At 38.6% G+C, this 18,802-nt stretch overlaps 1 protein-coding gene across 8 annotated transcripts in view; it reads left to right on the top strand.

The window, feature by feature from the left end:
• The window catches only part of CREB5 (cAMP responsive element binding protein 5), a 255,401-nt gene that overhangs the window by 65,262 nt on the left and 171,337 nt on the right, over positions 1–18,802 (top strand). For all 8 annotated transcript variants that reach the window (XM_032704266.1, XM_032704207.1, XM_032704216.1 and 5 more), the window contains one exon: positions 16,276–16,448. In XM_032704266.1, coding sequence (XP_032560157.1) covers positions 16,276–16,448 — 173 coding nt within the window. The remainder of the gene's footprint in view (positions 1–16,275; positions 16,449–18,802) is intronic.

The raw sequence follows: 18,802 nt of genomic DNA, 5'->3' as shown, positions 1-18,802 counted from the left end.
TGCTCTTTCCTTGTTTTTATGTAAGGTGGTAAGATTAAAAATATAATTGGTCTTTCTCCTTCTTTTCTTACTACTTTTCAATATTCGTTTCCTCACATTCCATCTTCAAACCAGCTAATCTGTATCCCCTTCTTCTTGAATAGCATTATCCTGACAACGGAGCAGTGAAAAGAAGTGAGACTGCAGGACTTCTAACAATGCCAGAGGGCCCCAGGAATAGGAATGCCCTGAAAAAATGTGCTTCCATCCAGCTGCCCTTCATATTGTTGTCTCTCTATCCAATTTACTAGAGAATTTCCCACTGGCTCCTGGCTCATTCCCAAATGAGAATGTAATCTTTTAAAGATTACACTGCATAATGGAGGGACAAGGAGCTCTTTATTAACTGGGATGGGGAGTCACTTGCTATTAGGCAAGGGAGAGGGATGGGATGTAGTAGTGTTTTGTGAGCTCTGCTTTCTGCCCCTTCTTGTCTCATCAGTGACAGGATGGCAGGTTGGGAGTGGGAAACCACTGCAGCTGCACTGTAAAAAAAGAAATAATTGAATGTAGCTTATGATTATGGCAATTACTTTTATAACATGAGGGATTATACCATAACTATTATATTGCCAACAAGATTAAATTACTAACCTAATACCACAAGATGTTTTCCAGGAGAATAAAAGAACCTCTGCTTGTTCCAGAGTTGATGCATTCAAAGTGTGAAAGAGCTGAGCAACTAAGGAACCTGGAGTGCTGGCTGTACAGACGTTGTCTGGATCAGATCCCTGTCACTTCCATGAGCTCTGATAGCTAGACACGCTCACTCTTTTTGGGATGTAAAGCAATGTTGTACTCTGGTAATTGTAAATGCTCCTTCTCTCTCCTGTCAAGCAGATAAGCTTCTGCCAACAATAGTTAATAAAGAGATAATCAGAAGCTAAAATTGCAATGGAGAAATTATTAGAACTTCACCAAGGGACCAATTTTGCTCATGTAAACCCACTGAACTGATTGGAAAGCTTAAGCTTCAACATGTTATCATATTGGGCTTTCCTTTTACTACATCTTTTGAAAATATTGCTTAATAGAGTGGATGTCTGTATGTATAATGAGGTAATCTTAGATCACCTCTAGTGTGAGGTCAGTTTTGCTGAAGTTTCTGGAGTCTGCAGTGTGATTTTTGATGGATTTTTTTGTATTTTTTCTCCTACATGCCTAGCAAGGTCAGAGATGAGACTTTGTCATATCGCTACTATAGATATAGCCTTGTATAGACAGTTCATGGTAGGAGTACAAGCTAAGTTAATTATGCAGGAAGAGCAGCTTCCTTTTGTTCATCAGCTGAAAAATGAGTAGAAAATTAAATTTTGGAGACTTCAGAAATATATAATGTGTTGATCATTGTGAGCAAATTAACTGGCTTCATGGGAAAGCTAGTTCTGATTCTGAAGAGAAATGTAAGTAAACAATATAATTCTATAAATATTTTAATATTTTTATATGCTATGTGCTGAATATGAGCAGTTGATTTAATTTTTGTTGTATGTACATTACAGTCCACTCACGCCATTGTGCTTTATGAAAATACCTGTTATCACAGGTTCCTGGATGCATTTGCAAAGGCTGGACATGCATTTGTAAATCACCCTTTTCTTTTTCTAGTGAAGAACTGGAGTTATGGATATCAAATTGAAGTCAAACAGGAGCATATTATTGTTGTTTTTGTCAGGATTAGAAACCTCTGAATGGCAGTTTATACCTACTTTTATTCTCCCCCTCCTCCTTTCCTTTCTTCTGAGTCTGTGAACAGAAAAAGAAGCAAATCTGATTTCACGGTGGATCTTTCTGTCCTGTAGGTTGCAGATCTGACCATTACCACGTACAAACTGTTTGTCTCAATGTCACAGACTCTTACCTTTTTGACCTTTCTATTCATCTGAGCTTGAAAGAGTCACCTTCGGCAAAAGGTGCTCTCAGTTACCTTCTGGGATTGAGAGCGCTGGGCACTATTAAGAAGGTATTAGTGAAAGTTGTGATCATAATTTCCTTGTGTTGTCTAACCAGACTAACAAGGTTATATCTCTATTTGAGCATCTTTTTGTCAGGTAAGAAAATATTTCTACTCCCTCTCTTGGTTTATATCACTTCAGACACGGACTCTATGTTCCCAGTGAAACATCATGTATTAATCTCCTCTGAGGATTTTTTAGTTTTGTTCCTGGTACATCAGTTCTTTGCTGGTAGAAACAGTTGCGCAAGCAATCAACCTCTTTTCTTATGTCTTCTATGCCCAGGGCATCCTATTAAGCCTTTGGTTGCTGCTTGCTTTTAGAAAGAAGGTCAGTATGGGTTTATTGCACATCTGCCGGTACTTTGCAAAATGCAAGATCCTCATAGTGACCTATGTGACCACCAGGCAAGTGTTACCTTTCACAGACTGCATGGAGGGAATCATAACCCGTGGAAAGAGGCCCACCAGATGCCTGAGGGCCATACCTCAAGCTGTCAGAGGAGTTTCACAAGTTCTTGCTGTTCACTGGCTTCCCTGACCTCTTTGCATCATATGCTTAAGCACCTTCTTAAAAGTCAGACTGTGGCTCAGGGCATTAACTCCAAGTGCAGTGCAACAGGATCAGCTGGAAATTGTAAAGTCAGTGATACAGATTTGTGTGGACTTCTGTTTGTGCCCTCTCACTGTTAATAGGTAATAAAACACTAACATTTCAGTGTGATGGGGGATTTTTTGGTGTGACCAAGACACAGGTGTAAAATTTTTCAAGTTAAATGAGAAACACTGGAATAACAGCTAGAGATACTAGTATGTTCAGGAAGTCTTGGAGTCATGTTTGTGTGGTTTTGTTGATTATGCTGATACTAGAGCATAAATTAGTTTGAATATAGTTTTTTCTTTCCTTTCTACAAGCATTCCAGTGGAATTATTTTTACAGCCAATGGAAAACTTCTGTAAGACCTTGTCATAAGCCATGTTTTTGCATTTTTCTTTTTTCTGCTGATCTGTAACTTCCCTTACTGCCATTAAAACACTTTGAAAACTTTCTACCATTTTATGTCAGTTTCTATGTCAGTTGATGTTAAAATCAGTGCCAAAGCCACAGCCAGAACTTTTATTTACCAAAATATTTAGCTTCCAGTTTAACCTGACCTTAGACTGAGCACACCTGAATTAAAGCAACCCAACAAATCAGCTACCTTTTATCTCCTCTGACATGCAACTGGCTGTGTGAATACTCTTAGCTTGCCCTAAATATTATGAAGGGAGGGAGAGAAGCATGTGAAGGTCAGTACTGTGGTTTACTTGATGGACAGTAGTTTATTATAAACTGCTGTGACTCAATTGTTTTTTGATACTCTGTTTATCATATCTCAACTGAAAGATGCTAGGGAAGCTTCTGATCTTTCCAGCAGTTAGATGAGCCACATCTCATGAGCTTTTATTTTCATGAAGCAATATGGACTACAAACTGCTTGGATGAAGCATGCTGTTTGCTGTATGTCCATAGAAGACCAATGTTTTGATCTCACCTTCGAGTAATATTGTAGTGCACACAACTCCTAAATTATGAGCCTTATTTTTACATTAAATATTTTCAGCTGGATGATTTTTTTTTTTTGCTTTAAAACAATAGGTATTTTTGCAATACATAACATAGAAGATCCTTTTGATGATTTCTTTGCTTGATGTAGCGACACAGCACTAGCATCTAGCAAGCGAATACATTCCTGTGGTGTTTTCAAAAGCATATGAGAAACCATATGTTTTCATAGGAAAACAGCTGTTACCAAGCATATGCTTTCTGAGACAGAGTGACAGTTATTGGAAGGGCAAAGTAGGACCACAGCCTGTCTTTTAAGTCGAATAAAGCTGGCAATAAGTCACTTTGAATATGCAGTGGCACTGCATGCAGATATTGCCATGTAGAGTGTAACTGGAAGGAGGGAGAGAAATTAACATCCATAGTCTGCAGCTTGGAAGAGACAATATAAATCTCTGTCCTGCTTTGAGCTGTGAATGCCTCTGTAGGAGTTATAGTAACAGACAAATTAGCATAATGTAATTGGCTGGCAAGGTCAGCCCTTCTCCAGGAGCATTAGCAGTGTTTACTATAAGAAGAGACAGACCAAGTATTGTAGGGTCTGTCCTTTTTGTAGGAAGAATAATCATGTTGCATAAACCTGCATCACAGACTTTACCATATCTTATTAAAATTCAGTCTATCATATTTCTGCCTTAAAGCAAATTATCTGAAAGAACAACAAAGAATATTCTCTACTATCACGCAAATCTTTATTCATTTTTTTGCTTTGAACCTCATTGAGTTTGCTTTTTTTTTTCTTTCTCTCTTGAATAGCTTTTCTCTCGGTGCTAAACGTAAACATGCATCCCTGCCAACACTTAATAAATCTTGTTGGGAGAGTTAAAATTTCTGGTCTTATTATATATCTACTATGAGTAGTAAATCCAGACAAAGTTAGCAGCTCTCTTGTTTGGATCTTTTGGAAGTGAAACTCTGGGCAAAATTCTGGGCCAGATCTAGCAATCCAGACTCACTGGATTCAGCTTTGCAAACCCTTTCACAGCTGTAGGCCAGAAATGTGAGATGATGCCCTGTATTTTGAAGAAGACCTGCCGCTGAGTCACAAAAAGCACTTTTTAGCCTTTGGTCTCAAATATGACAATTTGCACCAAGTATTTGAAATGAGTTCAAGCCCTTAGTTATGAAATATTTGGGAAATGGCTTTCAGAGTGTCATACAGGATTTGTATTGCCTTTTCCTATATACTAATCATCATGAGTGCTGAAGGTTATGCTGTTTAGCAGCTATCTTCAGCTTAAATCTTTAAAATGCTGTTTGTGTCCAGGAGGTGCCACTGTAATTTTCCTAGAGAACTGGCAGAAAGGCTAAAACAGTCACAGAATCACCTTCAGATCGCTATTTTACTGGAAAACCTATTACCTTGTGCTTAGATACTGTGATCCAATGGATTTCCAAAGCAGTGTCCATTCCGTGGTCTTCTGATGATGAAGAAAAATCAGATGGCAGCACCTAGACTCCATGGCAGCTGTATTTTGAGTCTTGTGTAGTAAAAACTTCCAATCAAACTGTAAATTAGGTGGGTTTTAAATGGCAGTGTTGTTATTGCGTTTAAGGGTAATATACTCTTCTTTAATGCTGATACCCCAGACCTAGCTGCTCTTGATAACAGGATCATGGTGCTACTTGTGCCAGGCTGGTATTCCCAACTCTCTCCTCTGTCTTTCAACTTGCTTCAGTTGTAAATATCCCACTGACACCCACTTTGTAGGCAAAAGCTTCTGTGTGGAGGAGGGCACACAGAATTAGCAGCTCTCCGTGTGCAGCTGGGTTGTTCCTCAAGAGTGCCTGCTTACCCTGTTTTGTTCATGGCTTAGCTGAAACTGCTGCTTTCCATTGCCTGAATTATGTTTTTCCTCCTTGAATGAAGTTATCTATCTGGCTGAGTCACACCATTAGAGGAGGACCAATTGTTTATTACTTAGGAGAAGGAGCATTGTGGCTCCTCAGATGGAGTGAGATTTCACCAAGACATTTCAGAAGCGTATGGTATTCTAAAGGCACGTATGTAATTTCCCCAGGATGGCTCCACACCACATTTAATTAGTGTGACTGGAAGCGTGTACATCTGGATGATCGTCTGATAGCATTATCAAATATAGTGCAGCTTGTTTGTTTTCTCTCCATTTATTCCAGTTAGAAAAGCAGATGCCTTCTCAGTTGCCTTTACAACTGAGAATTCACCCCTTCCACCACCACCATATAACCTCTGTAAGATTTTTAGCCTGACTCTTCTGAAATGGCCCACAATTTTTAGTGCCCATATTTGGATGTACAGCCAGCAATGCATTAATTGGATCCAATTTTCTGCAGACAAGGAACTCCCCTTCTCTGAAGGATAGATCCTACAATGTTATCTGGACTTTCTGGGTTTGAGTATGCAGGTTTTTTACTGATTTATATGTCCTTTTCTGCTCTCCTGTTTCTAATCATCAAAGAACTGTTCTTTTGCCTTGCAATTCTACTAATTGTATTCACCATGTAACTATTTTCTGTATTGGTTAAAGTATCTTGGTTATGATTTCTTGTCATTTCTGTGAGGCTGAAATGCATGCTACTCTAAAGTCCTGTGGAGTTCTCTTACCAAAAAAACCCCTTTGGCTCTGTCACTGCTGTGTTATATTGCTTTCTTAGGTATACTGTGTTGTCTCTAAAAGCTATTCCCTTCTTGTCACTTCCAAGCATTCTGTATTTGTTGAAGATATTTGTCCTGCTTTACATGTAAGACAGAAGAATGTGAAGTAATTTGCTCAAAGTCATGCAGTAAATCTGTAGCAGAGTGAGGAAAAGGGTGGCTGTGCAGTTCCCAGCGTACCTGATCTGCAGAACACTGTTGGAGTCTAAGGAGTTACATTTCTGATCTCTTCTGCTGTCCCAGTCCGGGGAAGTTGTATGTCTCAGCTCTACACCAGGTTGCTTACTTGTTCTTTTGCCCATTAACAGTAGCTCTTCTTCCATAGATCTCCAGCAAGCTGTGCTTTAAGACCAAAGGTGCATGCCTTTATCAATGGATGGTCAATTCTGTTTCTTGTAGAAGGATCACTATTGGTTTATCTTTCTTCCAAGAGTGTTTATTCTCATTATTCTCCTAGTCTTGTTAGTGTTTTTTCCTGCCTGTCTGCCAATTGATGAAACCAAGACAGAGATGGACAAGGGCAGCATGTTTCTGCTTAACTAGACTCCTTAACGAGCTTCAGGATTTCAGGGAACACTTTCTTGTAATACCTGTTTGTCTGTAGCCTTTTCTGTACTCACTCGAAGTGAACTTTCCTCAGCTAGAAGTGTATTTAACTTTTTTGCTTTCTATATAGACAGTCTTTTTGCCTTTCTAAACTCTAACTTTTAAACTCTTATGGCTACAAAAGTTATTAATTTTTGTCTGAATGCTTCAAAATGATGTACCTTATTCTATTTAAGTTCTTTCAGTCCAAGATTAAACTAAACTAGCTCCGTTCTCCTAGCTCTCCGTTTTTAGGTTGAAAGCATCAACCTAAAATCCATCGAAACTATTGAGGATGCTGCAAAACTGCATGCTTGCCTTTGTGATTACTTCCCAGGACGCCTGGTGAATTAACTTGATCCTGACTTGATGTTTCAGTGTTCCTTGTATTTTCCTTCCAGCTCACTTGACAACTCACTCCACTGGTTAGACCTATGATCTCTTGTGTGTAGCAAATGGTCTGTCTGGGAGCTTTTTGAGACCACCCCTGGCCTTGACTGCTGGACCTTTCCCAGCCTTTTGTTTTAGTCCCCATGTAGTACCAGCCAGCCTGGCCCAACACAGCTGCCACAGTGGGTTGGGGTTAAAAGAATATTTAGGAGATGCATTTTATTACCAGAGTAGCGGCATTTCCACTTGACTTCTTAGCAGAAAAGTTAAGCCTGCTGGTTTTCTGCTTGAAACTGCCTGAATGGAAAATCACTGGCTGTTTTGTTGCTATGATCCTTGCTCTCCTTTACCAACTGCTCTGTCTAAAAAATATTCTGGTCATTGAATGCAGTCAACAGCCACTGCTGTAACTCATGCATGATGCCAATAACTTATGCCAGGGAAATCAATGATGAGAATTTCAAAGAAGCTTTAAATAAAATATAACAAATTTAAATGCCAAAGTGCTGTCTCTGTGAATTTGCTATTAACAGATTATAAATGATTTTCATAGTGTTGAAAATGCTAGTCCCTTCAGTTAGCAGTATCAAAGGCTTGCTTAAAGCAATTCCTGGAGGATTGCCGCCCTCCCTCCCCCCCCGCTTTCTGTTTCACGACGGATAAAAACAAAACTCCTTACAATAAAGAAAGGAAAGCCAGGTTTTCAGCTACCCTCTGACTGGCCTCCAGATCTGGCAGCTGCTTTTGGATGTCTAATTGCTTGTCCTGCAAAAGTTGACATGTTCCTACTTTGAGAAGGTTCTTTGAGTACCCACTTTACGTTCACTCTGTCTGATTTACAGAAATGGAATGATAGTGCTGGAAAAAACTCAAGTAGAGCTTCAAATTCTGTTTCTTAGAGCTTTCATTTATGCATGTATTTATTTATTTATTTATTTAAAGTTTCCCAGTTTTCTGAATTTGGTCCCCAAGATAGCATTACAGATATAAGTAAATTTTGCCTTATGCAAAGTTCTATGGAGAATGTATTTTCTTATAAACATGCTTTTTATAAAAGAGCTTGTTGTTTTTTGTTTATTGGTGTTCCATCTGCTCTAGAGAATACACTTGAGAAAACCTAGCTCCAGCATGGCATATAATGTTTCATTAGCAGGCATAACCTCGTTTATTTGCTTTTTAAAATTGTATTTAGAAAAGGAAATCAGTTTGCACCATTGACATACTGCCAGGTTCCTGTTTATAAATGTCACAATAGGCAACTTGGAAGAAACAAAATAGTCAGTTTATGGCTTTTGCATAAAGAATGATAGAACTGGGTAGATCCATGCAGCCAGTTGTGCTCCCCCTATTTTTCAGCCTCCCAATTAGGAAGATATAGTGTGGTGTTAGCAGTGCAAAACACCCCAAGTGACCCAAACTGGGCTTTGCACACTTGGTGTTACTGATGGTTACTTGAACAGAAGAAGCTCTTTGTGCTCTATTGCTTTAATGGCTATCTTGGGCAAGTAATTGGGTATGAAACAAGCAACCCTGAAGAAAAATGGGACATATCTTTAGGAAACTTCAAGACATAAGCATGCAATCTAACGTCATCTTTTCCCAGAGAGAAGCTATTTCCTTTCAAACTCCAGTGAAACCAGTCTTCCAAAATTTCCTTCTCCTTTGAAATATATTCCTTTATATAACTTTTTTTCGTTTTCTCTAGTGAATGGTTTATCATGGGTACATCTGGTATACACCATATATTACTTACTGTGTATGTAAAGAAGGCTTCATATGTCAAAAGCATCGTCTGGACAGACATGCTGAAAAGGGCATGAGGAGGGTAGTGGGGGAAGAAGGGAGGGAATCCTGAAAGACAAGGGTCATCTTTCAGTATTCACTTCTACTGGTAATTAGAGGGCACCACTGAATGACTGCAATTAGATCATGTCACAAAAATTAAGATAAAAGACCAAAAATTCTAAATATCCTGCATTTTGTTCATAATATCAGAGAAGTCAGAGCATTTGCTTAAACCGGTAGCCAACGTAGAGGATAGGCAGGGAGTCTTAACTTGCCCATTGAAGAAATTTATGTGCATTTTCCTGTGAAGGTGCAAGGAAGGGACCAGAGGAGGAGACTGTGCTCTCCGCGTGTCTGGGGTGGATGTGTGGGGGTGGTGGGAGGGTGAGGGGCAGAGGCCAAGCGGAGGCATACCAGAGATTGGCCTGCAGCACAAGCAGTGTCATGGAAATTTTGTGCAGGGCTGTCACCCTTCAGGCAGCAGCCTTAAGAGGATTAGTAGTGCTTAAATGGGCCTTCTGGACTTTGAGTTATGGTGGTGACTGCTAGAGCCTTGAGATGGCTTACACCTGGCTTAGCACTTCATACGTCTGTCCTGTGTCTTGTGCCATGCTTCTTAGCAACATCACATAGTTTGCTGGAGATAAGCAGACGAGCTTTGCATCACTTGGTGTATCTCAGAGACTTTCTGATAACATAGTAACAGCTATTGAAAGAAAACAGGATAAAGAGATTATTTATGAGGTTCTTTTTGTTTGGTTGGTTTTTTGTCTCTCTTCAGGAGCATCCTGCATGTCTATGTTTGACAATAATTCATCCTAACATAAAACAACAAGGAAGTCTCCTTGTATGTTCCAGCATAGATATTTCAGATAAAATTTTGCAAAGCTCCAGCCAGCCCCAGTACACAAGTCTCATCTATTAATTAGTGGTAATTGTTCACTAAGGCTCCAGATGACTGAAGACATTTTTAAAAAGGGACGGGGGCTATTAAAGTTCATAGATACCTTTGGAAATGTTACCTTTTTCTGTCAAGAAATTCTAGTCATGGTGCTCCGAATCAGTCTTTGAGTGGCAGTTAAACTCTGGTCTGTGAACTGCTGGTGGTCGCAAAGCTGTGGTAAGTCATCTGCATCTGGTCTGTGGAACCATCTTGCCTTAATTACACAATTTATGATAAGAGTACAGAGTGCTCTGTGTGAAATTCAGAGGGTTGACAGAGGTCTGTGATCCAAAAAATTGGAAACCAGTGGCCGAGACTGATAAGTACAGATTCAAAGCTTTTTGATTTCAGTGAGAGCAATGTTTCCCCTCTTTCCCCATCTGCCTATCATTACTTGTTGTTTTTGAATAAGGAGTTTAATTTTTCTTTACATTTTTACCCCTAAGGAGATCAGGTTGATAACATTTGACTGAGCAGTGGTGCCTGGGGTTCAAGAAGTCAGATATACCCGTACTCTTCCTGGCCTTTCAGTCTCCAGCATGGTGTGGACAGCTGGCTGGGTCCAGTTAAGGGGTAAACATTGGATGGTTCTTGGGGGCAGGGAAGAGTCCTTTCCCATTCTGGGATATATCATGCCTGCTGTTTTTCGTAATGTGCCACTTTTATCAGGTAGCCATTAAGTGAGCATTTGCCTTTCTTTGAAATGTTTTGAGGAATAGATCCTTTGGCATCAGTTCTGTGTTTTTATGTGTCAGCCTCATTCAGTGACTTCATACCTCTTGCTAAGTAGGGGAATTAAATGGATTTTAGCAGTCTTCAATAAGAACTTCCTAGTGCTTTGTCCTTATGTTTAATGTTACTACAGAGCATTTTCCAGCAGTTCTTTTCTGTCTTTTTTTTTCTGCTTTAGTGCTTTTCCTCATTCAAGCTCTACAGATGTTACAGTTTAAAAAAAAAAAGACGAAAAGGTATTGCATTTCAGTTTCCACCAAATTTACACTCTCCCATCTCTTGCATAATGGAACTTTTTTCTTTTTTTTTTTTTTAAGCGTAAATCTTGATAATAGACTTTCTTTTTCCTGTAAACCTTCAATTGCATTAGTAATGTGATTCATTTTTTATCTCTCTTTTCTTCCCTAATTCCTCTGCTCTGTTTGATAGCCTTGAGTGGACAGCAGGCTTACTTGAGTGCTGATGGCAGTTTAGATTTTGCATGCTAGTTACAGATGAAACAGTTGTGATGGGCTCATGTTAGGGTGTTTTCCTTCCACATTGACCTGAATAATGAGAAAATAAATGAGCTGGTGCTGTTTCTGTGGAGACTTGCTAACTTTTGTTTTGAGATTATCTTTCTCTTCTGTCAGAAGAGAATTCATAGAGACTTAATAATTTTCATGGAGATTGAATATGATTAAAATAATTTTGAAGTCTGCCATTATTTGCCACATTTAATCTATAATTTTCCTTACAACAGTGTCGTCCAAGTTTTTAAGCGAGCAGGTTCTTTGGTTGTGTAAGCAGCATGTGCAATGGGTGAAATACACTCGTGTGTATTACATGTATTGTGAAGCTATGATCTCAATAATCAGATAAGATATTACTGTACACTTCTTAAAAGTCCATATATAATTGCCATTTGAATGTGTATCATCTTAGAATGTTTGTCCTTGTTAAAATATATTCACTGAGAGAACAGGCTATAAGAATTCTAAAATAGTGTTGTATATTTGATTTCTCTCTATAATTCTTAAAGTTGATGCCTTTTCTCTTGAACTATGTGAAAAATATTTTAATTTGTTGTGCAGGAAAATATAGTTAAATGACTCTTTGCAGAAAACAGAGTAAAAAGTGCTTTTGTTTTTGTTAAAATTAATTACATTTTTATTTCATTTTTTTTCGTGACAAATGCCTTCTGACTTGAGAATTTATGTAATAATCTGTAAAATACCTTTATGTACAACAGCTTATAGGTGACAGATCTATTGATCTAAAAGTTAACACAAACCGATCTTGAATAGTCTGCAGCTTGTATAAAATTGTTGTTTGCAATTTTTACTAAACTTCACTGTTAAAAAAAGAATAGTAGGAAAATAAAAACTGACTTTGGTTCAGAAACTAGCTCTTATAGTTTAAAACCACAAACAAACTCTGTTTGAAGCTCATATTACAAGAGGTCCTAAAGGACGTATCAGTTGTTTTCATCCTTTGACTTCAGTATGTGGTGATGGGTCACACAGGTGGTGCTGTATGACATGGATGGGTGTTTCTCTGGAAGAACCAGAGTTTAGGGCAAATGGTGACTGTCTGGAGTCATGGGATGTATTTTCCCTGTGTCTGTGAATCTGTAATTTCTCTGCTATGCTTGCCAAGAGGGTGTGTGTTCTTGTGGAGTGATGTGTAATCCTCTCCACCAGAACATGGAAGCATGACTTCAAGAAGTTTCTAGCCTTTAGAAAAAAAAAGTGTGTTGCCTATCCAAAGTTAAATGGTTGCACGTGGGAGAAAAATGCTCAAATGTTTTCTTCAAAGTCTGAAGCTAAAATGGGGAATAAAGTGTAACTGGGGAGAGGTTAAGCTGATGATGATCTGTTAGCTTTCCACTTGCAGCTGGAAAGGTTGAGAATAAGCACATTGATTTAAAAGTGTTTTGTGGATATGGCTTGTTGCTTTTTGGTTTATTTATTTGAATGTTAAATGCTGATGGAGAGTACTGCATGAGCACATGGGCGAGGGGAGCATTCCTATAAAAGTTCTTCAGTGTTATAATCCTGGTTTCTGCTTCAGTGGGAGTGACTGGGTACTTTAGTGAGGATTAAACTTAGTCCTAAAGGACATAAATTCTCTTAATATAGAGGATCATAATTAAGATTCACTAAATTGATCTCTAGGAGCAGGGGATGACTTTTGTGGCTCTACAGCTCCTGATATAAGGATGGCCTATTCCCTGTGTGAACACTTACATTCAGTTTAATAAAATAGATAATAATAATAAGCTCATATGCTGTCTTCCAGTGCTGAAGCAGAGTTGTGAAGATATTAGAGAAAACTCTGAGTGTGTGTGTGTCTCAGAGTATAGATGAGTCTTGGGAATATTAAAAGTAGAGGGAGAGCTCAGTCTGTATTATTGCTCCTGTAGACACTGAGCTGGAATGCTGGGAGCTCCCTACCTAGTATCAAATAATCTTAACCTTTGGCTTAAGAGCTGGAGTATAACGAAAAGGGGAATCAAATGAGATGTCATTTCTGGATCTCTGGTGGAAGAGCATGCAGAGCTCCTTAAAAGTAGAGCTGGAAGCAGCCTAACCAAGCAACAATTCAACTATAAAGTGGAGGTCTTCGTTTCAGCCAATGTTGCTGAATTTTTCCTGTTTCTGTAAGGGCCAAAAGTTGAGCCTTCAAGGAGCTCATTAATATCCTATCCAGACCCATTCAGAACCAGATGCAGAGCTCCACACAGCAAGGCCATTTTGGGAGTTCTGAAGACTGCCTGCATCACACACACAACGAGCCTAGTCTTGCTGTGCTGGTGATACAGAGTCGTTCTGCATGTCATGATGCGTACAAGGAGATCAGATAGGCTTAGTGTCAGATCTATTGTGCATTACCTTTCTGCCATTTTTCAAAGCATAGGTATTGTCATTAAAGTATGAACTTGCTTGAACTTCTCTTTAAATTCACAGGCATCTCACCAATGTAAATTATTCTGAGATGGCCAAATCCTTTTCTTATGAGTGTCAGAGTCATGCTGAGTTTGATGTTTTGTTGGGAAATCTCAGGCTTTTACTTGGAAGCATAAAGGTATAGTTTCTGCCCAACAACAGTTGCATTACTGAGAAGAATAGATCTCTACATTGACAGATTTTCGTTCTGCCTTTGCTTTCCATGCATCACTTATTTAGCCTGCTTTCTGAAAACAGGCAGTTTATTGGGAATTGTTAACACTTTGAAACTGTATTTCAAGTTTATGCATGTAAGCTAACAATTACAATGTCTTATGGGCAAGCAAAATTTTCCATACCCATCATATTTTATACCGTTCATGCCTTAGAGAGCTCTGGAATTATAAGAGAAAATGGGAACAGAAGGAAAAGAAAATACCAAATCTAGGAGCACAGTCATAAGATATTAAATCTTCAAGTTCTGCCCTGCCATGGTACAAAAAAGTCCAGTAAAAATTTGGGCAAATTCCAGAGAAAGGCTTTCTGAATCCTGGGCAGTTTCATGCAGTGTGTGCTGGCAATGGCAAAGGCACTGCAGAGCAAACTCATTGTGGTGACTGATGCTTTTCGTCTTTGCTGTTCCCATATATATACAGAGGTACAAGTACTGTATGCCTCTCCTCAATTTAATATTTGCTCTGTTAAACATACTACTGAAAGCAAACAGGCAATACAGAAATAATTGGGAGCATTCAGAAACTGTGGAGGCAGTGTAAACGAGAAATTAAATGAGGATGAACTTTGAAGCAAGTAAATATCACATATGGATAGGTTTTAATTGAAGCACCGCTACCTAATATAAAAGGAGAAGCTTTAGGAAGTGATAGCATTAAAATATTTACTTGCACATGGATAGATATTAGACCTGCTTTTGCAAAATCTTGTAATGATCAAAAAAGTCAGTGCAAGTTTGAATTCTGAGATTTTATATATTTTTATATATATATATATATATATATATATATATGTATTTTAAACTGAGCAGGTTTTTCATCAGAAAACAGTAATCTGTTGAAGAAGTGACATTTAAATAGGAATGTGGTCGAAGAGGGAGAATTTCTTTTGGAAAAGTTTCCATATATCTAAGGTTACTGCCTGATGGTCATGACATACTACTGTGCTATGATAAATTAGGATTAAGGTCCTTGGTCTGGCTTCCTCTTGCAATTCATGCTCCTTAAGTGAATACTTAAGAGAATAAGGAGCTTCTAGACCTGATTCGTAATGTGTAAATTATTTACTGGAAGAGGAATTCAGAGCTTGGGTCTTCTTCATTCTGTGTGAGTGGTCCAACCATGCGACTGTAGGCAGCACCTCTGCCTCTTTATGTGTTAATGAAGAGTGGAACAACTTCTGTAAAAGAAGCAGAGATTCCTGTGTCCACACTATCCTGGAAATCACATGAAGTATATAAAACTGGGAGATAGGGGGATGACAAATAATGCTTTTAATTTGGGTCCTCTAATTATTAGCTCTCCTTTCCCATGAGAAATATAATACAATCTTTCTTTTAGGTCTAGGATTCAACATGTTACCTGCCTTTTCTGTCTTCCACATTTGATCAGAGCTCTGAATTTCCTTTCTCACCAACTTTATCTATTGGGTTTTTTGTGAGGATTTTGAATGAAATATAGCTTTGGTTTTTTTAATCCTGCGTATTGCAGTGGTCAGGGAGATGCTTTGTCTGAGTCTTGGTGGCAGTGTGCATATAAAGGTGGTTTTTTTCCCCTTCTCCTCAGCCTAGCATGAGGTGACAATGGAAAGTTTCTTTTCCTCTTGCTGCTAACAATCCACATGTTGATGCCTGATAGGAAAAATAATGCTCTCAAGGATACCACACTTTTCGTATGTATACACTGTGGGTTATCTCTGGCTCGAGAGTTTTATTTGTTTTTAAACGCAGGCCAAGTCAAACCCTGCGGTTTAGCAGCAGTGTGTATTGAATGTATAGCCATAACAGGAGAGAAGTCTTATTCCATGATTCCTTCCTTAGTAGTATCCTGGTCTCTTGTGGCTTGTTTGCTCAGTGGATATGAGATATCTGTGAACTTTCTTTTGTAAGAACCTTTTAAGAGCTCTGAACTACCTGAAGCAAAGGTTATATATGTGAAAATACTATTTTATTATTCTAACCCTCTGGGATATTATTGCTCTATAAAATATACGGAGGCTAATAGAAATGGCTGTTTCATGATATATGGGATACTGTTTGTTACTTTATAACTGTAAAACTTGATTTGCTTGTCAGTCTAAGCAGACCTAGTACACACTAAACAACTCATGCAGTAAATCAAGGTGTCCTGCACTCATATGGTGTTCAGTTAGGAGAATATGTGCTGAATATCCCCATTATAAATCACAAGACAGAATCACAGAAGAGTGATTAGTCAACTTGAGGGTATTTTTCTGTTTATATTGCCCTTGAAAGTATAAATAGTTATTTTTCGTTTCTTTATCATTGTAGGTTATAACAAGATCTATTGACTTGGGATTTACCTGGAGCCATGTTGTTGATACTTTCAGATTTCTAATTGTACTCCTGTAGAACAGAAAACCAAGATAAGACATTTATTTCTTTTCATTTTCTTCTACCATCTCCCATTTCTCTTCTTTTCACAGAATATCTCCATGCATAACACAGTTGGAGGAGCGATGGCAGGACCTGGATCTCACCAGCTGACAAACACAAGAATGCCAAACCATGACACCAGCGTTGTGATTCAACAAGCCATGCCATCTCCACAGTCCAGTTCTGTCATTACACAAGCACCTTCCACAAATCGACAGATTGGGTGAGTCCATTTCCGTTTTCTCATTTCTCCCATTCTCTGGCTCCAGCAGCTGCATGTAGGTCCAGATGTTGTCCTCATCGTTCTTAAAGTTCAGCTGCAGGCAGGACCAGATGTTGTTCTTGTGGTTTTTGAGGTTACAGTGTTTGCACTTGATCCTGCCAGCATGCAGCAAGGACCCCTGCAACCCGTGTTGCAGACTGTGTGGGAATGGCCAGGTTATTCCAGACCTGACACTCTGGTTCAAAAAGGGTAGAATGCTATTCTTGTTGGGAAGTCTGCATTCTCCATCCAGTTTCTTGTTTTTATCTTCTTATGTTCAAAGTTCATGTTTCTCTTAACTGTTCTGGAAAGAAAAAGTGTTTGTGAAGCTGATCCTTTCACTTCCTTCCATGGGAGTTTGGAGTGCTCTGTGGGATTGGGCTATTTTCTATGTACTCTGTTTAATTAAGGAATGCTAGAAGACAAAAAGACCATAAAAATAAATGGAGTTTGGCACAGTGATCTCTGTGAACAGTTGCGCAATCTGTGATTATTGACAGTATGGATGCTTATTGTATTGCTTTGAATGCCAACTGTGTGCTCATGTTAGAAAACTGTGTGAACAAAACCATTCGTGTTTTGTACCCTTGGTTACTTCCAGCAAGCATGAGGTTCTCAAAGTCACAATAACTTGTTTTTAATTCTACAGAAACTGCCCAGTTGGCTTGAGGGTATAGTTTTTCATCACACAGCTCTGAGAATTTGAGGGGTTTTATGCATGAAAATGTATGGATAAAAAGATATATTAATGGACTAAGAAAGAAGCAGCAGTCTAGATTCATTATCTATCATTTGTAATTTGGTCACATCCATTATATGGTAGGTGCAAAAGCAGTTTCTGTCCCCAGTCGTCATCTAAATAATTGATGATCAACTTGCAGTCCCTTCAGAGTAAAACTGAGAAGTGAAATTCTGACATTGAAAACTCAAAATCCAGTTATTCTTGTGTTTTCTTTCAAGATTCTTGGTGGTTGGGTGAGGACGTAGGCCACAGGCTCTATGTATTCCCTCTATGTATTCCATGGTAGCAGGGATGGCCCAGAGTACTGACCTCTCCGGAAGGGTTACCCAGTCATGCACAGAACATGGATTCCATCTGCTGCTCCAGTTTTTTGCTCCTGGCCAAGCTCCTCTATTTTCATTTTTACACTACTGTTTCAGGATTTGGTTCTTAATGCATAAGTCTGATAGGATAGGTCAGGTAAACATATTTGATAGATGTGCCTTTGTATGTGTTACATATTAACAAAACACAGTATTCACTGAGATTTCATGTGCAATACAATTTGCCTATGAATCCAAGAAAGTGTTTGTCTTATATATGTCTCATTCTGTTCATGGACAGGGGGTTGGGAGAGAGGGAGGGAGGAAGGAACACTTTCTTTTACAGTTTTAGAAAGAAAAACATTAACTAATGCCATTATTTGCATTAAAGATGATTAAGCTCCTGTTCAAATTGTGACTTAATAGGTCTAGTGGTAATTATAATCCTAATTAAAAACATTAAAAAAACCCAAACAACTTTTAATACTCAGTGGTGAGGTGTTTTATGTGGGACTGTACTTGGCTTCCAAACAATTGTTTCCATATAATGAGAAAAAAACTGCATGTGGTTTTGCAAGACCCTGTCAGTCAGGTTTTAAGTTTGTGTTGGTTTGGGGCCATGGTGATTAGAATCTCCAAAGTTAGAGGGGTTGTGGATAAAAAGGCCTTTTCCTAGTCAGTGGTGTGTGTCATTTGGGAAATTTTGTCATGGCATATCTTAATTCTTCCCTGTGACTGAAACACACAAACGTTTCCTAAGTCTGAGTCTAAAGCTGCTTTATTGGGAAGCAACTGTCAAGCATTTTAGTCTCTGTGTGAGTTGGTGTGTGAATGAGACTTATGGTGTGACTCCCAGCATACTCTGTTCCCCATTCTTCCCTCTTCCTAGGAGGTTTTGTTTTTTGTTCATGGTGTGTCCTAGGAGATAATTGCTACATTTTCGACTTCATTTACTTGCCAAAGTGTTGAGCATCCTTGTTTGTCCTCTTTTCCTTCAGTCTTTTCTCTGTGGTGTGTTTTATTTATTCAAAGAGAATATCTTGTCATTTCCATTTATCTTCATCTTATCCTTCCAAATGTGCTAAGAATTATATCTAAGACTCTTTCATGAGTAATACAGACTGGACAATGGTTTTGGTATAGACAACTGAAGAAAAAAGCCAGATGGATTCAGAAAATATTTGAGTTCTTCAAAGTTTGGTTGTTTCGATTTGACCTTACAAAGTTGAGATGGTTCAGCTGTTTAACAAGCCCAAATTCTGAAGTGCTCA

The sequence above is a fragment of the Chiroxiphia lanceolata genome, chromosome 1, assembly GCF_009829145.1.
Source record: "Chiroxiphia lanceolata isolate bChiLan1 chromosome 1, bChiLan1.pri, whole genome shotgun sequence".
NCBI classification, from domain to species: Eukaryota; Metazoa; Chordata; class Aves; order Passeriformes; family Pipridae; genus Chiroxiphia; species Chiroxiphia lanceolata.
Note: the sequence above shows the minus strand (reverse complement) of the source record. Positions and strands in the feature narration are given on the sequence as shown.